This window comes from Amyelois transitella, chromosome Z, assembly GCF_032362555.1.
Source record: "Amyelois transitella isolate CPQ chromosome Z, ilAmyTran1.1, whole genome shotgun sequence".
NCBI classification, from domain to species: Eukaryota; Metazoa; Arthropoda; class Insecta; order Lepidoptera; family Pyralidae; genus Amyelois; species Amyelois transitella.
The window spans coordinates 10,823,203-10,843,895 of record NC_083535.1 but is presented as its reverse complement, the minus strand read 5'-3'; the positions used below and the strand labels follow the sequence as shown (position 1 = coordinate 10,843,895).

Here is a 20,693-nt window from a genome sequence, read left to right as displayed (position 1 = left end):
GTTATTTGAAGCGTTACTTTTTCATGATTTCTGCAACAATAAACGAAACAAATCAAGTGGCCAGTTCGTCGCAATAATGAAATACCTGTAAAATGGCATTTTATTTCACACAAAATAACCGTGAGACCATCTCAAGTGTTCCATGTTCGCGGTTTTTAAGAGCCCTTCAAATATAAGAAAAAGAAAGAAAAGAATCGATAAAAAGCAATCGCAACAAATGTAAGCAGCAAAATGCAGTTATGGTCCAACCTGACATCTTTTTCGCACAAAGGCAAGAGCTCTAGAAATTTTGCGCGTAACGACTATTGTTCTGTTACATTTAAAACTAAACGACTATTGCATTAAGTGCCATTCATCGGTTACGGCATTATTGATTTTAAATATAAAAGCAACAATAACTGTTGTTTTCGTGTGAATTTAGAATTAATTTAAGTTTCGTGTTATTAAAAAAATGTATCGTTTATTTCCTCAGTTAACAAAGATTGAACACGGATTCTTAATGCTATTACTCAGCTAAGTTGGCATGTCATTTCGTGTAATTCTTATCGATTTCTAAATAAATAAAAATGAATTAAGCGATAAATATCATTCCAAAATACAATTAAAATATACAAGTAACCATAACACGATTATTAAATCAACGACGCATACGTTAATATATAAATACTAACATAAGCTATGCGAAATCAAAAAATATTTAGGTATATTTTGTTTGTATAACCTACATCGTGAGATGTTGTGTAAAATATTTATAAATTGTTGTTTTCGTGTGGTATTTTGGTGATTAACTATAAGTTATATATTTAGGTATTTGAAACATAACAATTGAAGAAAAAAGACCCCATATGACAATACTATCCAATGACCACTGAACCCAGTTAAATACTCGCCTTCTGAGAAAATAATAAGTATTATTACGTCAATTCGGGCGAAAATCTCAAAAACTTACAGTAGCAATTTCTCAATATTTGTTTGTCTGTCGGTTACTTGTAAAAGGGATTGCATATTTTTTTATTTTTACAAAACAGGTAATTAGGATTTTAGGATGGGATAATCTCGGTAATGGGACAATGGGGCAGATAAAGAGGCTGGGGCCGAATGGACCCGGTACGCATCGGAGGGTTTGCAACAAAAGATTTCAATAATGGAATCGGAAAGTCGGTAGCTTCTTGCAGTTGAGTTGGAACGGCATAAAGCAATTTTTTTATTTGGAGCATTTAGCAAATCCTACCTAGCGGTATGTTGTGCTTTGTATTGACTTTAGCAGCTGTTGGAACAATAAACAATGTTTGCTTGTTTTGATACTTAACTTTCATTATTTTTGCATTTAAGCAACTACTTCACCTTTTGTCTTAACATCATTATGTTCAACTTAAGCTCTCAAATTTTTGTGCACTTGTCATGTTTTTTTACCATTTTGTCTCATAAATTAATTCGCTAAGTTAATCTAATGGGTAAAAAGTAGTCATTTGTCGTAAATATCTTTAAAATTACTGAAACACTTTTGATCTCCTTTCACCTGGAAAATTGTGTAAAGTTGATAATTTCGGTTTTCGTAAAATAAATCCAATTGAGTGTATCGCATCTGACACACATACATTGTCTACAACCAAATAAATGATTTTACCTAACTCCAATTAGATATTTTAATCAATTTAGTTTGTAGTTTAGGAATTTTACCCAATTTATTTTAATTAGGTAGATTTGTTATTATTATAGTTTAGAAATTGTAATAGTCACATTTTGTGAATATCAATCAAAATATCACAATGATAGAGTTCACGTTGATATTTTTAAAGTTTGTTGTAATTTTTTTATCGTAAGGAAAGTGCGTTGCCGCGTGCCATAAAGATTTTGTTTATAAGGAGTCTTCTGCAACTAATTTTTGAACAATTTCTTAGTAGCATTGTTCGTAGTACTTTATGTTTTATGTTTTCCGTACCCTACAATATATATATACGAAATTTCATGAACATTGGTTCAGTGGTTTAAATGTAAATAACCAACCAAACTGACGTCAGCATTTACACTATGAGTATTATCATCATCATCAGTAGGTATTATCAGTATCATCGACGATTAGTATAATATAATAAATATACATACATACATAAAATCATGCCTCTTTCCCGGAGGGGTAGGCAGAGACTACCTCTTTCCACTTGCCACGATCTCTGCATATTTCCTTCGCTTCATCCACATTCATAACTCTCTTCATGCAAGCTCGGCGGTTTCGGGTACTTTTGACCTGACCCTTTACCAGGACGTCCTTAATTTGATCAAGATACGTTCGTCTATAATAAATATAGTATCATTTAAATACCCTAAACCTAATACAAGTAACAACTAACTATTACTTGTATTTTTCTTCCTCCTGGCTTTAGTCCTGACAGCATCCTCACCTCTCTGGAGAGGAGCTCGGGGTATGCCTTTGACCATTACCTGTACTTTTGTATATCTACTCGTAATTTGTCTCGTGAAAATCTATTTATTTAATTGAATTAATACATCTATCTACCTACTAGTAAAATGGAAAATGGAACAAACTTACTCGCTGATCCGTCAGAAATGTATTTGACGAGAATCTGTGTGATTAAAATTCGATAACATTCGCATAGCAAAATTAACTTTCAACAGGCGTGTCGCGAGACCATTAATGTGGTGGACTTATCGAGTTGACAAGTAACCAAATTAATTTAGGATAATAAATTGGCAATTCTCGTTAACATTAATTTAACGCTAGGGAACGGGAATTACAAAGGTACTAAAAACTTATCACCAAATCGTTGGATATTGTTAAAATATTAATTTGTTGCATGGATGCCAAGTGGTTATTTAGGTAGGTACTGTCTCAACTATTTATAGGCAATGAAGAAGCTTTTGTTGTTTGGGATCGTGTTCTCGTATGAAGGCAAAAGTCTATGTCATTAACTATGTATAACTATTTTAACTATACCCCTATAAAACGTTATACTCATAACTACTGCTAATTGGAAGCTATATTGCATAGAAATTTACCCAGTAACAAGAAAATAGTACTTAGTTATAAAAGAAACAAATCACTTGCAATGGCGGACTTTGTTTTTAGTAGTAAACATTCAGCTGTAGCATTTTGCATTAATTATATATATAAATATATAACTATTATCAAATAAATGAGCCCTTTGATGGTTTATGATTTAATTGCTATACATATGTATATAGTTTTTCTGCCGCTTTCGTTTTTTTTTGGTTTTGTTCCGTGTGGTTCCTGGCACCAATAAAAAAGAGAATAAGACCACTCCGTCTCATTCGCATGGATGTCGTAAAAGGCGACTAAGGAATAGGCTTATAAACTTGGGGTTCTTCTTTTAGGCGATGGGCTAGCAACCTCTCACTATTAGAATGTCAATTCTATCATTAAGCAAAACAGCTAAACGTGGCTTATCAGTCTTTTCAAGATTGTTGGCTCTGTCTAAACCGCGAGGATTAAAGACGTAACTATATGTATCTGTAGTTTTTCTGATGTCTACTTACTGAGCACCGCTCGGTCACCCAGGTACTGAATCTAAATTAGGCTCACTGTTATCCTCGTTATTAAAAAGAAAACCCTTTGATCTCATAAAATATGGCTAAACAATGAAATTGAGATTCAAATAGAAACAGGTAACCTTGTCGAGGGCGGCACTTTTTGGAGTTGCATGTCGACGACGGGCAAGAGGCTGCAATGATCCAAATTGAAAAACTTGTCATCGGAAGCTAAGACTGAGTGGCTGCGACGGCGCAGATAGTTAATATGCCCTTATAAAGCGAGCCCAAAGTTTAAAATAACGTCTTGGACAATAAGAAATACCCGCATGAAGTATTGATACCCAAAGTTGCCCTTTGACAGACCTACCACATTGCTGGTTAAGTTGGATGTTCTTCTTTGCACAGAATAACTCGCTGGTTAAGATCTGTATTTGTTTAAAAACGTCGTTATTAATATTCTGGTAATTAATTGGGAAATATATAGTTAGAAAAGATCGCTAAACATCAACAAACCACGAGAAACAAAACACATAGGCGCCGTTGAGCCTGGAATAGTTCTTCATGGAACTAAACATTATATTAATATGGTTTTGGATGTATATCACGATAAAAAATTAAGTTTTTTTTTATATGTGTCATGTCATAAAATTAACTTATTGCATGTTAAATTTCAGCGAAAAATGTGCAGTGATTTCAGTTGTTCCTTTCGTTTCAGTTTCATCAAATGATTAGAGTTATTTTGTTTGTACCTACTCTTTACAGACTTCTGTGAAACAAAAAATATAAAAATAATTAAAACAGATGTATGGCTCTTTCTTGCTATTTAAAATGAGGTTATTACCTACATAATGCAAATAATCTTTTGGTTTTTTCCTAAGTTACCAAAGTTTTTAAAATCAGTTGCTAAATATGAGTTTATTAGATAATAAAAGGTTTTGTCTATGGGTATTAAGTAATATTATGGATGCAATGTGTATTATGATAATTAAGTGATACCGCGGGAAAGTAATTGTGTAAACATTATGTATAATTATGTACAATAATAATATTTTTATTTTGTATAAATATCTGTTTTATATGAATTTATACAGGTAAAAATATATGTAAAAAATGTTAAGACAAAAAATTCATTTACAATTCTGCAATGTCAATCAGATATTTTGCAATCGCATGAAGCATATATAAAAGGCCGTTTTATCTAAGTGTTCGTAAGCAAAATAATATTTATGTATGGGTACATATACCTATTTTACATATATTAATTCGCAAGAATGTATACTAAACAATAAATTCGCCTGGCTTTAAATAAGGTTTTTTTTTTTAATACAAACCTTTATATAACAATCTCAAAAAAAACTGGCACTTTACACACTTCACTATTAAATCAAAAATTAAAAATATATTATCAGAATCAATTTAAAAAACATAATCACAATTAGAAAATAGTTCCAATAGGCTATTTGACTGTATTAAAAATATACATTTCTTTTATGTCATCAGTCTTAATATAATTTTTTTGGAGCGATTTGTATTAACGCGAGATAAAAATATTGCATTATTTTAACATAATCCGTCTCAGAAAATTAGGGTTTTTTATGCAGCTGTCACGTGACTAAAAACGAACGTGATTGGCTATTTCTATTATGACGTCAATTATCCATAAACAGACTGTGGATCGTACCGTTCCTTAGTGTTCGCTATTATTTTTCAAGATTTTATAAGTGTTTGATCGCTCAGGATTACTCAGATAACATAGGTATTTAATAATGGAAACCAATTCCGGGAAGGCTGACAGTCGAAACCTACCAAAAGTGGACGCAATAATGGTTGGCGTCTTCTTCTAAAACAATCCAGATTTCTATGCTGCCGAACTGAGGAATGTGAAAACATCAATGTAAGTATATCTTGGTAACCACTGATCTTAGATCCTGATCTGAAACCACTTCTTGCGAATATTCAAATCCATCGGCATAGAAAAAAACAGTTTCGTAGGAGATTTTATTGTTGTATTAGTGTATTGAGGCACTGCACAACATTTATAGGAACTCATTTTAATAATTTTCACACATATGACGTGGCACAAGTTAAATAAAACAAGAGAAAATAAAAACTTTTCGAAACACCAACAAGCTTTGTATGATATTTACACGAAATTTACGTCATTGCATGCAATGGCCGCCATATTGCTAAAAGTCGCGTTTTAGCGGCATATTTGAATATTTAATTTTCTTTTTCGATTTTTTAATAAAATAGCTGTAATAAAGGCAGAAAAGTATTTTTGTAGGGCTCCTTATAAACAAATAAATACCCTAAGATAGTTTTTAGAACTTTGTCAAATAGCCTATTTGAAAATGGAACGATGTTTACGTCAGAGGTGGTTGATGATAGAGTGACGCACGCGCACCGTATCCAGGGGTCGCTCTCTGGAAGGGGGGGTAATCGCCGCCCCATAGCTTGGGATTGATAAGCCTATTCAAAGCGTGATGTGATGATGAGTGTTTTTTTATGATATAATACTATTAGTTCATTTTATTATTATATTTTACCATGGACGACATTTTTTAAATTAAATTAGTTCTAATTTACTTTTATTTCAAGGGTTTGATTTTAATTTAAGTACTTAAATATCTGGCCGACACTTAAACAAATAAAAAAAAAACAAAATATTATTTTCAATCTTTTAATTATTTATGATTTTAGTAGTTTGTAATATATCTCGAAAATTATTAGGATAATTCGAGGTTAACTCAGTTTTAATTTAGGTACTTTTAACAAAAAGAAAGAAATAATAAAATTGGTGCAAATTTTATTGATCCTTTTTAAATGTAAGTTATTTACGGCACTTCCGAATAGAAAAGGGATGTCATTAAAGGTGACTAAGGGAATAGCAGTCTTTTAGTTCAAGCCCGCACAGACTATTTTTATAATCATAGAGGATAAGGTTTTTGTAGTATGGGGTTCCTTTTAGGAAAAGGGAAGGCAACCAGTCTCTTAATCTCTTTATAATAATTTCATCAATAAGCCAAACATATAGCCTTCGAGAGACGTGATTACTTAACGTATGAGTGTGTAAAACTACGCTAAACCACTTCCACTTTGATAATAATAGTCATAAAATCAGGGTGCCATCTTTAAATCTGTCATTGTCGTTCGTGATACAAATCAAGCACTCTGATTGGACGGCTGCGCGTGCGCGCCCCTGTGGCGAGGGCTGGCACATTGCATTTAATTTAGGGCCACTTTGGCCAGATTACCCTTTGTATGCATGACTCTGGGTTGCCTTTGTGACGGCTAGTCATTTTTTAATCGCAGATCATTATTTCTTTGTTTGTCTCCTGCACCCCCTTGCAATGATAAGGATATTCGCATGCTTTGTTGTAGATAATGAGCTGGTATTTAATAAAACACATTAGATATTTTATTGAAGAAGTTTAATTAATAAATCTCACATTATCACGCTAATGTTACACGCATGTCTATGCGTGTTTTAGTTAGTATATATATAGTATATAATATTTACATAACATTAACCACATTACATTAAGCTCATTTCTAATGGCATGGACTGCAGAAATATGCTTCGCCCAAATTAATATTGGACATCTTTGTACTTATAAAATATATTTATTTTATAAAAAGAATACTACTACAAACCACCCGCACTAAAAACGTTATTGCCGGGAAGTTACATATGAGTTGTACACAGGAGAATGATTTTTCAAAAATTTATAATTAAAAGCAGAGTTTTGATAAATATATTATATGTGATTACAAAAATAATTGATCTAGTTTCTTATAATTTATAATTCTAACATCAGGGTCACAACCTTTTATCAAAGTTGGAAGACATTATTAGGTGCGAAGAAAAATATATTCAGCTATAACAATATTACTGACAACCCTGGTCAAGTTCAGTTTCCTCAATCAGTCGGCTAATATCTTAAAAATAAACAAATGCGTAAAACCTAGATCTACTTTTTTTTTCTAAAAATCAGATGTTTGAATTGATGATGTCAGAAACTGGAATAAGTTTTGCTTTCTAAAATATATTCCTTTTTTTAAAAATTGCAATTCGTCGCATTCTATGCGGTTTACCTGTTGGCTGTACTTAGAAAAATAAGCCTTTTTTTTCAGAAACGCTGGGTTACAACGGCTCTCATTGATTTTTCGGTAATGTAAGGAGGTTTTCATTAACATAACACGGCATTACGTCCATCTTTTTAAATGTGAACGCAGGCTTAGCAGAGCCGCACTCACCGATGTCGCCGCTTTTTTTACGTGTTGAGTGGTTGAGCACACGAGATTGCTTAAAAAATACTTATTCAATTATCGATTTTAGTCAGATATGAATAGGTACTTACTGCGTCCACACAGAAGTCACAAGCATGTTTTATTTCTATTCGCAGTTTCACTATATAGTTGTAACGACATATAACGCTATAGAGTTGTAACGACATCTATCAATCTGATTTGTTTTTTATAAACCACTCTTTACCGATATTAAACCTACTATTTGCCATAGTCCAGTCCTTTTACAGTCCGAGAAGGCTCTTAAATCTGGAATAGCATAATTATATGAATTTCTTTGTCCACTTTAATCCTTGGGCAAAGCACTATCACTTTTTCCCCTGGAGTAAACTCTGTACGCAGTCTTGGAGCCCAGCATTCTGTCCAGCAGGCTATGCTTGGCTCGTCTCCTCAAAGCCAGCACCTCCCGGCACAGCTCATGGAAAACTTCCCCCACCTGGTTCACCTGCTCTGCCGCCGCCACCTCGGCGAAACTGCATTCGAAGTCCTTCGCCAAGATCTCTCCTTCTTCTGGGCTCACCTGGAATGTTTAGATAAAAATCTAAATTATGAGATATAAATCCAATGAGTTACGTTTCAGCATTATGCCCACAGCATTACGTAGGTACAACTAGGCGCTCTCTGTCTTTCTCCTCGAAACAAAGTTAATTAGAAATACCTTTCCAGCAATTTACTATTTCTACAAAGCCATTATTTTCAGTAGGTAATATGACAAGAACTGACTGAGTTTATAACTGGAACTATGACATATGAATAAACCTGAAAGTATATTACACTAGAGGCCGCCCGCGACTTTGTCCGCGTGGAATCAATTCCGCGGGAACTCCGGGTTAAAATTAGCCTATATGTATGTTATTCTTTTATTCACAAACTTTCGCATTTATAATATTAGTAGGATAATGAAGGGCTAAAACTTAAACCATAAAACAACCATATTCTATGACCATCACATCATCTAAGACTATAGGTATAAGAAAATTGCAACAATTATAAACGGAGCGCACACTGAGTGGTTTAAGATTGAGAAAGGCGTTAGGCAAGGATGTGCTGCGTCACCGTGGCTGTTCAACCTATTTATGGATAGCTGTTTGACAGATTTGAAAGAGTCTAAAAGTGGATTAAGGATGAATGAGTTACTCGTCAAATGTCTGCTCTATGCCGACGATCAGGTTATACTGGCGTCATCAGCGGAGGAGTTACAGGAGATGGTAAACTGTATGCATGAAGCTTTAAAAGAGAAAGGAATGAAAGTGAACGTAAGTAAAACTAAAACACTGGTTTTTGAAATGGAGGTATTTTGAGAATATTTTGATTGGAGGAGAAAAAGTGGAGCAAGTGAAAGAGTTTGTATATCTAGGATCAAAGTTTACATCAGATGGCAAGTATGATAGTGATATTGAAAGGAGAGTGAACGCGGGGAACATGGTGAATGGAGCTTTGCATGCCTTTATGAGCAGTCAGAAACTATCCAAAAAGGCTCGACTGGCTGTGCACAGGGGCGTGTTGGTCCCGACATTAATGTATGGGAGTGAAAGTTGGGTATGGCAAAAGAAGCATGAAAGCAGAATAAATGCAGTGGAAATGAGAGCGTTAAGGAGTATGATGGGTGTGAAATTGAGTGACAGGATAAGGAACAGCGTGATAAGGGAATGTTGTGATGTGAAAGAAGATGTAGTTACAGGAATAGAAAAGGGTATGTTAAGATGGTTCGGTCATGTGGAGAGGATGAATGAAAGCAGGTTGACTAAGCAGATATACAAGGAGAGTGTGGAGGGAAAGGTCGGAGTGGGAAGACCTAGACGAACGTATCTTGATCAAATTAAGGACGTCCTGGTAAAGGGTCAGGTCAAAAGTACCCGAAACCGCCGAGCTTGTATGAAGAGAGTTATGAATGTGGACGAAGCGAAAGAAGTATGCAGAGATCGTGGCAAGTGGAAAGAGGTAGTCTCTGCCTACCCCTCCGGGAAAGAGGCGTGATTTTATGTATGTATGTATGTATGTATAAATTATTGTTTGTATTATCTTCACCGTCTATTAAATGCCCAACGTCCAAAATGGCTTCCAAAAACTCACCAATCTTAAATGCACCATGTCCGCCTTGTTCGCCACCAGGATGATCGGGATGTCGGGCTGCAGACTCTGCTTGGCTCTCTTCAGGTAGTTGAAGGAGTCCCGGTCCGTGATGGAGTACACCAGGAACAGACCGTCCGCCCATTGCGCGATGTCGTTGCCTGGCAACTCGTCTATACTCTGGAATTTAGACCAAGTAAATAAATTTTCTTTTTTATATTATTATAACCAGAGATCGGAATAGGTAGATTGATTTTATGTACTTGCATCATGAATTACCATAGAAAGCATACCATGGATAAGCCTTTTTTCCAGGATTCCATTTTAGTACTTACACTTACAGTAAATTACATTGTCCGCGGGTAACACAGGACTACAATTTACGTGAACGAAGTCGGGGGAAAACAGCTACAAATCAGCCGCAATCCCGGAGGCATGTCCATATTAATATATACGTTTCAGTTCATTGACCCCAATTCAATCTACCTATTCCGATCTCTGATTATAACTCACTTTTACACAGGAAGTTAAAGGATTGTTCTGTATTTAGTAGTGTCGCTTTTATTTGTAAAATATAACATTGGATTTCGATTAAGTTTTGCCGAAGTAGAAGAATGCACATATACAAATGTTTGAAGTGCTTTCCACAGAAAAATAGAACTGAATAAAATTTATATTATTCATATTTAAAGATTTTTTTTTATTGCATATGAAATTTATTGTAGGAAAATTTAGACTCACAGTGACACATATAATAAAAAAATCTATTTCAGTTGGTACTCCTTAACCAGTTAATTCATGATAAATTTCAATAGTTCCGAGGTTTTAACTGTGAATTTCACTCAGTCGACTTTATGTCCAACAGCTCACCTTAGGGCATGTATCCAAAATCTCAAACAATATTGGTTCTCCATCCAACATCGCCTCGTGTTTGTATTTACTATCTGAAAATAAAGAAAAATTACGGATTAAACAAACAAACAAAAAAATTTAAGTTTATGTGACTTTTTTCGTCGGTGTGATCATTTTTGCTTAAATAGGCCCGGTCTTCTTAATACATACATCCGTAAAGAGTCATTGGTACTTTTGGGGATAAATTTGCACCTGTGCCACCCTCGCTTTTTACCTTATATTAAATTCCCGACCATATTTATTGGTTCATAACTAACTTATTGATTAACTCCTCTTACCTTGCTGATGGTCGTACTCTCCGATGTATCTCTTCGTGATGAAACGGACGGTTAGTGCTGAAATCAAAGAAATATTTCATATTAATGCAAATTCTCGTCCTTTTGGGAATCACTTCGTTCCCTCTGGTTAAAACTTTCCTGTGGACCTCTTATATGCACGATGTAGAAAGTGCGCTAGTTGGATAATATCACAAAGGTTATAAATATAAATGACGATATAAGTTACTAGCTATGCCCGCGACTTCGTCCGCGTGGAATAGTTATTATGGGCATCATTGAAGCCCTCAAGGGTGAATAATTCTCCCCGATTTTTACACATTTTCCATTATTTCTTTGGTTGCAGCGTGATGTTATATGTATGTATAGTCTAAAGCCTTCCTCGATAAATGGTCTATTCGACACAAAAAGAATTTTTCAATTCGGACCAGTAGTTCCTGAGATTAGCGCGTTCAAACAAACAAACTCTTCAGCTTTATAATATTAGTATAGATAAGTATAAATTAACCTACCGCCGCCGCTAACTATGCTTACTAATGCTAAGTTCATGATTATTGCCTTGGAAATCAGAATAATAAAGTCATATTCAGATTTCTATACATAGTTGTTGCACTATGTCAAACTTATTCCTTAAGCGGCTTCTTACGAAATACAAGGTGAAATATGCAGTGTTTCCTTTGATTACATAGTGTTCCTATCTCGTGCTACCAATTTGTTGTTATTTCTTAATTTTACGGAGGTACTGTCATGCTTTTTTCACATCTTGGGTGACAAAAACAACGGGAATAAAAGCTCTCTATGGAACGACCTCAGACTGTCATGAAAAATTAACTACTTAATTAAATTCTGCGCAATACATAATATAGGCGGGAAGTGTTATTTCTGTGGTGGCGTTGCATTTCATAGCTTTGTAAACATCCCACGAGGAATGGAACTATTCTAAAATGGGACCTTTCTCGTAAACCAACTCAATGACTTCATTAGAAGGAGCTTATTTGTATACAAAATGTAGGTACCGCAGAAACAAAGGAACTTCGAAAATAGAACAATAATTTAAGGATCGAAAACAATAAATTTATTCTAAGCGAGCTTCATTAGTATTTAGTTATTCTTATTTTTTACAAAACAACCCTATAATTTTACACTACTTAAAACTAATTAAGTGTGAATTCAGCCTGTGGTCTTATTCAGACATTATGTAGATTTGTGTCAAATTTGTGTCTTTTGTCTCTTGGATCTGTCTACCTTGTAAGGGATAAAGATGTATTTATGTTTAAAACAATCAGTTTCTTAATTCCTCAATGTTGTCTTAAATAAATAAACAAAATAAAGAATTAATTATCTACATATCTAGGTAGAAATTAAAAATTTTGGTATGATTCTAAAGATTGATTTTTATACTATTCTGAATTAAGATAATACCGTTTTCGTAATACTTACAAATACGTAGATAAAATAAATTAATTTAAGACTAGTAAACATTGAAAAAATCAAAACAAACTTAAACAATCGGCTTACCACGCGTGAATCAGTGAAAATAAACAACTGTTTCTGGATATTATTGTACTCGTTGTGTTATTTTGGATAGGATTCGTGTCAGATAAACAGACACAGTTGGTATTATATATATCGGGCAAGGTCGGCCTGTAAATATCTCAATATTAAATAATATTTAGCATTCGGTTTAAATGCGCTTTCCTAATAAAATCAGCACTAATCTATAGATATTTCGATATCCATAGTATAATAGTACCTACCTATATAGAAAATGCATCTGTTTAACCAATCCTGAAGAAATTACACGACACATCTGTAGTATAGAAGTTCAAAGTATTAAGAAGCATAGGGTACTTAGTTTTATTCCGAAGAATCATCACTTTTGAATCTGAATTTCATCATGAAGCCGTTAACTGAAAGTCTAGTTTGAGTTCTGACTTCCCAGAAAGAGATAAAGAATGCAATGTTTTAAATTTACGTATAAAGATAATTGAGCTTTAATCTAGGGTTTAAACACAAACTTTTCATTTTCTGCTCATCGTCTAAAAATGTGTAAAGCGTCAAAATAAAATGTCCTATCACTAGCGCCGGTGCTAAATACAAATGTCCGACATGTCAGCTATTCCTAGGCCCGCCTACTTGTACTACTATTTGTGTCCGGAGTTCAGACTAATAGCGCGCTATTTATCAAAATGGGTTCCGGTCGTAACGTCACTAAAACCGAGAATGTGTTTGTATGGCGTCCCCGGGCTATTTTTTATAACAAATTATTTATTTTCACAGATTTGTACCCTATTACCCGAACCGATGAAAAGAAGTATGCAGAAATTGTGGCAAGTGGAAAGATGTAGTCTCTGCTTACCCCTCCGGGATAGGGATGTAATTTTTTGGTAAGTATTTATAAATCTAATTAAATTAAAGTAATATAATCATTTTAAATGTAGATGGTTTGACATAATCGTACGAGTAAACATTAAATATCTACGGATAGGCAAACGATCTTCAAAATCTGACACCGAGCCCAAAATGCTGGCTAAATTGCCCGTTTGAATTGATATTTTCTAATTTAAAAGAGAACTTTGTATTTTTTAAGGGACACTTTGTATGTATTATATAGTTATATAGTCTGTAGTTGTAGGGAAGCTGTGTAGCTGTTATCTTTATACTGAGAAATTTATAATTTAGGTATTTTCAAAATTATATGAGTAACCGTTGACTACAAATTTCTATTGGAAATATCAATTCAGCTAACTAATATTAAAATATTTCGCTTCCACATTCTTCGTTAATGGCATGTAATGGCATTTAGTTTACGGTGTGTTGATGTGCACTAAAGCTGTACTGCGAATTGTTTTACGATCTTTATGATACGCTACATTGATATGTAGGAGTGCCGATCCACATCGCTGATAGTAAAATGATAATTATATTTTTTTAAAGTCTGTTTTACATTGAGGAAATTCTTATACAAAACATTAGTAGATATATGTCAATTAATGTGAGACCAGCTCCGTTTGGCATAATTTAAAGTGCGCTGAGTGAACAATATTTTTTAACTATGTGTAAGGTATACTTAGTGTGTTAATAATGTGTTTATTTATTTATTTATGCATAAGGAAGGAACCAAGGAAAAAATAAGAATGGAACTTAAACTAAAAATAAATTTAGTACAAGGACACTACTTATTTCTAGAGAAATTTCTGTGTGTGTGTTCTTCATATGTAGGTATATTCATTTTATGAATGCGAAAGTTTTACATGTGTCTTTGTTTTTTTTTTTGTTCACCTTAAAACTATAGCTAGTAGATTTTTTCTAAAATTTACAGGCAATTACACATTAATAAGCTACCACTTTTTCGGTTCGACTTATTCGACGTAGTACGAGTATTCTGGCATGTATTGTACGAGTATTTTAATACGTTACTTACAGTAGAAAGAAAATTAATTTGTTTTAATAAAATCGCTAATAGCATGGTCGTTAAAAGCAACTAAGTAATAACAATTCGCAGAGCAGTATAGGACTATATTTAGTATATGTTTTCAAAGTATTTTTTTCATGGGGAAGTGTATGCGAACGTTAAACATAAAACCGAATCGCTATCAGACAGGCAAATCTGATTAAAGTCAACCGACAAACTTGCATGAAAAGATTGATGTACTTATATTCATCAATCTTTCAAGTAAGCTCGTCGTGAAATCAAAGAAGTCGACAGGAATCGTGGCAAGTGGCCAGATGTATCTCTGTCTACCCATTCGGGAAAGATTCAAAATTCTATGTAAGTATATAAATATATATAAGTATATATATATACTAGATTTCACCCTCGGCTCCACCAACGTGCAAAGCACCCTATATCTTTCTCCGTACTCCACGCGAATGTATTTATATAAAATACATTTAATGAAGATCGGTTTTTGATTTGACTGTGAAGAGGTAACAAACAAATTCACTTTCTGACAGACAAACAAGACTAAAATGAAATTAATTATTCTACGTTCTTCAAATTACTTTAACTCTTGCTACCCCTTTTCACCGTATAGGTTTTTCCCCTTTCACCGCTATGGCTGTTAGACTCACTTCACTTCTAGAGTCCATCAGGACATCCCCAAGTCGTTCTAGTTTCAAATTACTGGTACCTATACAGGTTTCTATTGAGTCGCGAGGGTATTTAATACCTATAAGCGTCTTCACTCGTTTCGGTAATCGCTGCACCTATTTATTTATGTATATTGTTTATTTAATGAAGTTTAAATAGATAAATATTAAAGGTTTACTCCTTTAATATTTATCTATTTAAACTTCGAACAATTGTATGCGTATAAATAGTGAAATAAGATTTAAACCACCTCGCATTGTATGAAGAGTGATATGCTTCAACTAAAAGCATAGCGCAATAAATGTAGCCAGCTGACTAATCACAGGGGCGTAGCTACCGCCGTATCTGCCGTATCAATTATACGGGGCCCCCGAGCCACGGGGGCCCCAAAGTGTGTAAGGAAAAAGAAATAAAAACTTCCTAATTTATTTTATTTTACAAATGACAAAATTCTATAAAGCAATTACTTTTTATCCCGCCTTAAGCGTGCGTTCAAAAGTTGGCAACACTCTACATCGTTATGGCGGGCTGCGGGACTTCCCCGTTTTACTTACTTCATCTGCAACTCAGCGGGGAATCCCTCAATAATAAAATCGATATCACGATGTACGTGTACGTCCATACTCTACATTTGATGTTAAACCACGGAGTGCAGTGCAGTGTTTATTTACGCGTTTTATGTAATTGTGCATTACCTACATTGTAATTCAGTACAAACAATATTGTTCTTCTGGTTTAACAAAATTAGTAGCGATTTGTAAAAGTAAGAGAACTGCGAGACACGTTCGTGAAGTATCGACTTTTTTCGATAATTTAGAAAAAATATATACTTTTTTTGGCAATAGTATAAAACGCTGGGCTATGCTTAGTGACGATCCATCTGAAAAATATTTGATTACCCTTAAAAAGGTATGTCCAACCAGATGGTCTTCTAGGAACGATGCTTTATTATCGGTAAAGAAAAATTTTTTACTTATCATGAAAACTTTGTACCAACTAAATTTAATTTCAAATAAAAAAGATGAACGTGAAGAATGTAAAAATATAATTAATATTTTAGAGAGTTATAATTTCTTAGTGCTCGTTACATTTTTTTCTTCACTATTTGAAATTATTAATCCTATTTCTAAAGCTCTACAGCATGAAAATAATGACTTACAGAAATCTAGTATTTTATTAAGTAATCTTTTAAATAGACTGTGCCAATTAAGTTTTCAGATTTCATTTAATAGTTTGCTAAATGAGTCCAAAGATTTAGCAAAAGAGTGGGGGGTAACAACTGTTTTTAAAAACAGTAGGCGAAAGATAACGAAGCGTTTTTTTGATGAGTTATCACAAGATGAGAGAATTTCCGACCCGGAATCCTATTTCAAAGTCAATGTATACTATTGCTGTTTAGATATATTAATTTCTCAAACTAAAGAAAGATTTCAGAGCCTTTGCGACCTGAGTAGTATGTTCGAAATATTACAACCGGAGAAACTCCTATCTTCTTCAAACGAAGAGATATTAATCGCTTCCGAAAAACTGTCGGTTAAATACAGTAAAGACATCTCAGTTAATCTTTGTGACCAATTAAAGGCTCTAAAAACATGCTTAAAATCTGAAATTCAAAAAATTTATTCCATTAAAGAACTCATTGAATTATTGCTACTAAAATTCAATAGTCTTGCATCTAGTTTTCCCGAGGTAATCACAGCATGCTTTTTATTCTTGACCCTTCCAGTTACAACCGCAACTGCAGAAAGAAGTTTTTCAAAATTAAAAATGATAAAAAATTACTTAAGAACTTCGATGGGACAAGAACGGCTGTCAGACCTCTTACTATTGTCCATAGAGGTAGAAACTTTAGAAAAACTAAAATCATCATCAGCCATAAATGATTTAATAAATCAGTTTGCCGAAAAAAAGGCAAGGCAAATGAATATTTAAAATTTGATTTTTATTTGTAAAATTAAATTTTTAAATTAAGGTTAAATTATGTTATGATAAATAAATATTTCTTTTCACAATATTTTTTTTCTTTTGTGAAAAATCTTTACCCCCAAACAATACAAGGGCCCCCAAACAATTTTTTATACGGGGTCCCGCCAATGCACGCTACGCCACTGACTAATCAATCATTTTCCTCTACTAGACAAGAATAAAACCGACATTTTACGACTTTGTCTAAAAAAATACACTTTATAGTGGATTCGCTCGTAATGTTTAGCCCTCTGATTATAATAATATATAAAAATAAAATCCATACTTTATATTATAAATTCCATAGTTTGTCTGTCCCTTCTATTACTCTATCCCTTGCGGGGCCGACAGCTGTCTAAAAGAAGAATCCCAAGTTTATAAGCCTATCCCTTATTCGCCTTTACGACATCCATGGGAAAGAGTTGGGTGGTCCCATTCTTTTTCTTATTGGTGCCGGGAACCACACGGCACTTTATCAGCAACAACAACAATATAATATACCTAGATATTTATTCCTTTACATTTTTAGACACGTCTTAAATATCGTAGTTCCATTTATTTTTAACGATGCAAAATCGAGCGTAAGAATGTAAATAAACAGACCGACATCACCACAACCATTTGTTATCTTTTCAAGTTCAATCGGCGGGAATCACAAATGTTTCAACCTTGTAGGTTCAGTGGGAAGAAACGAGTTAAGAGGTAATTTATTAAAAGGCTGCTGTAGATTTATAAAGTAGGTAATAAAAATAAAGGCCATGGCTTATTAACTGAAAAAAGAAACTATTATTTATTATGTATTATTGTAGCATTTATTAATGCGTTAAGGCGTTTTGTCTTGCCTTTTAGGAATTTAAATGCTTACTTCTTTTGAAGGAATATGATGCATCGCTCGCCGCTGGTGAAACCCGGAAGAGCCCGCTTATAGAAACTACCTAGTTATACCAAAAGTTACCCACTTGTGGGAATTCACAGAAAAAGGTACCCTAAGCTATACTAATATTATAAAGCTGAAGAGTTTGTTTGTTAGTTATGTTGTTTGCTATATTACATCACGGTGCAACTATTAGGAACGAAGAAATAATGGAAAATGAGAAAAAAAACTGGGAATATTATTCATCCTTGAGGGTTTCAATGATGCCCAAAATAAATATTCAACGCGGACGGAGTCGCGGGCATAGCTAGTGTTATATAGATAAATAACTGTATTCAGATATCACAATATTCCACCAGAACCCAGCGGTTGATGTGTGTACTGGGTTGGGTGTAAGTACCTTTCACGCAAAATCTATAGAACGGAATTATCATAAAACTTCGCAGTGACATAATATGTACTTACAGCTAAGACATTAGAATAACATATTTGAGATGGACGAAGTCGCGGTCGGACGGCTAGTTTATAATATTAATATGGATGAAACTGTATCAGGTATTTTCTCCACAAGGTTTTACAAATTAGGAACGGATGTTTATCTAAAATTTAACAATGATCCGGTGACGTGCGTCACATATAATGAAGACAGAGTCCTTAATCTAATAATGAATACGTTTACCTACCTATCCTGTTTGCAATCTCTATGCACATTAGTGCAATTTGGTATAAATGTAGGCAAAGTTGCGCTCTGAAAACTTATATACAAGCAATGCTGCAACAATAAGCTAGTCTTTAATTAGTTAATCATATAATTTCAGACCTTTTTGATTTGATATCAAAAATATGAGGGAAGACAGACTGAAGTTTGAACAGGTAATTTCTCATTGCAATAGTATTACTTATAAGATTACCAAGCTACTCGTAAAAGCACATTAGATTCATTTCATCAAAAATAAAGGTATTACAAAAAATATACGTGAATAGCAAACTCTGTAAAAAAGTTCACAACATTTTCCCGACCGAACGCAATATCTAACACAAAGATTTTCGTATGAAAAATAAAAAAAAGAAACACCAACATTTACGTAACAACTTCCATTTTGCAAAATCGCCGCACGCACTACCCAAAAAAAAAAAAATAACGAAAAAACTAAACGTACCGCTTTTGCCGACTGAAGGAGCGCCCACCACCGCCACTTTCACTTCCGACAACGAGGATTTCTTCCGCCTGATCCCTCTCGTAGTCATGTTGGTACACCATTCCGTCCGCCGCGTGATCGCTGGACTGCGGCAACGCATTCGCTTCACGCTCGCCGACTAAAAATACCCGAAACGACATCTGTACTGGTTAATGGGTCAAGATCTGGCCAAGATCGTGTTTACATGTCTTCCTGACGCGTGGCGGCAGGCCAACGCTCCAGGCTCTTGATCTTGTCAGATTAATTGGCGCTATATGGGGAACGACCGAAATTTCGATCGGTGTATTGTGGAGCTAAAGCTAAATAAATAAATATATACCTACGGGACAAATTGCACAGATTGAGTTAGCCTCGAAGTGAGTTCGAGACTTGCGTTTCGAGATAGTAACTCAACGATACTATATTTTATAATAAATACTTATATAGATAAACATCCAAAACCCAGGCCACTCAGAGAAAAGTTCTTTTCTCATCATGCCCTGGCCAGAATTCGACACCGTGACCTCCGGTGTCACAGACAAGCGGACTACCGCTGCCCCACAGACGCTGTTAACCGCCTGTTAATGTCTGCGAATGCATATAGAAATTTGAACCTTCTTATTGGTTTTCTGTGGGAGTACCTACATTGGTTCTTAGCCTCATCCGAATTTACCAAAAAAATGGAGAAAATGGTCAACCATAACGTACTAAACCACTGAACTGATACCTAGTAAAATGATGAAGTAATACAAATTTACAATTGCCACGATAAATGCCTTTTACCTACCTATATAGAAAGCTACGCATACGTAAGATACTTACAATAAGTTCTCTCCATATTAATTTAACACAAATTATAATTTAGATTTGTATTATAAATTATAATCAAAACCACGTTTTACACCAAACGCAAATCCTTTTAACTCTTTTTATTTATAAGTATAATTACTACCAACTGCTTTCTACAACCGTGTCTCAGCCACCTGTCGTCACAACTGGACGAGTATTTTGGCAAAGTTGCACCCGCATTTCTGGACTGTGTTGTTTCAGAGCTATTAACATATTAACACGTCCAGGTAAATTACCCGGGGCACGTGTTTTGTAATTATGTTTATGTCGCATAACAGCCAAATAGTAATAGTAATGTTCAATTGCACAGCTAGCCATATAATTGAACACCGCAGTCCAACTACACGCTGTTTTACTTTGAATCATTGGGGCAACGTGAAAAACCTAGTTGTTTAGGGTTTTAGTTTAACACAGGACATTTTCACTTTAGAATGGTCACTTTATCTCTATCCTTTCGATATCTGAATAAGTAGTTTTACCTATTATCAAAAATATTTGTTTCGTTTTTAGAGTTTGTGCAGGAAATAGTGGACCACTCCATTTTTAATTTATCTTAACTATAAGTACAACAATAATAAACCTTACCGAGAAATTTAATTGGTTTTCTTCTTTTAGGCGAAGAGCTAGCAACTTGTCACTATTAGAATCTCAGTTCGATT

The 20,693-nt window shown here is 34.2% G+C and overlaps 1 protein-coding gene across 1 annotated transcript; it reads right to left on the bottom strand.

Moving 5' to 3' along the window:
- Nucleotides 1–7,500: 7,500 nt before the first annotated feature.
- LOC106133853 (ras-related and estrogen-regulated growth inhibitor) lies at nucleotides 7,501–19,311 on the bottom strand. The gene is made up of 5 exons (XM_013333699.2): nucleotides 19,168–19,311; nucleotides 11,079–11,135; nucleotides 10,759–10,832; nucleotides 9,892–10,068; nucleotides 7,501–8,338 (listed from the first exon to the last, which is right to left on the bottom strand). The coding sequence occupies exons 1-5, from the start codon at nucleotides 19,304–19,306 to the stop codon at nucleotides 8,105–8,107; spliced, it is 681 nt and encodes a 226-aa protein (XP_013189153.2). The 5' UTR covers nucleotides 19,307–19,311; the 3' UTR covers nucleotides 7,501–8,104.
- Nucleotides 19,312–20,693: the final 1,382 nt, after the last annotated feature.

Excerpts from the sequence above, each read along its gene's own strand:
- LOC106133853 (XM_013333699.2), bottom strand. The coding sequence starts at position 19,306 with ATGCGTTGCCGCAGTCCAGCGATCACGCGGCGGACGGAATGGTGTACC. Across the intron at positions 10,069-10,758 it reads TTTTGGATACATGCCCTAAG|AGTATAGACGAGTTGCCAGG; the intron begins GTGAGCTGTTGG and ends TCTAAATTCCAG. Across the intron at positions 8,339-9,891 it reads ACATGGTGCATTTAAGATTG|GTGAGCCCAGAAGAAGGAGA; the intron begins GTGAGTTTTTGG and ends TAAACATTCCAG.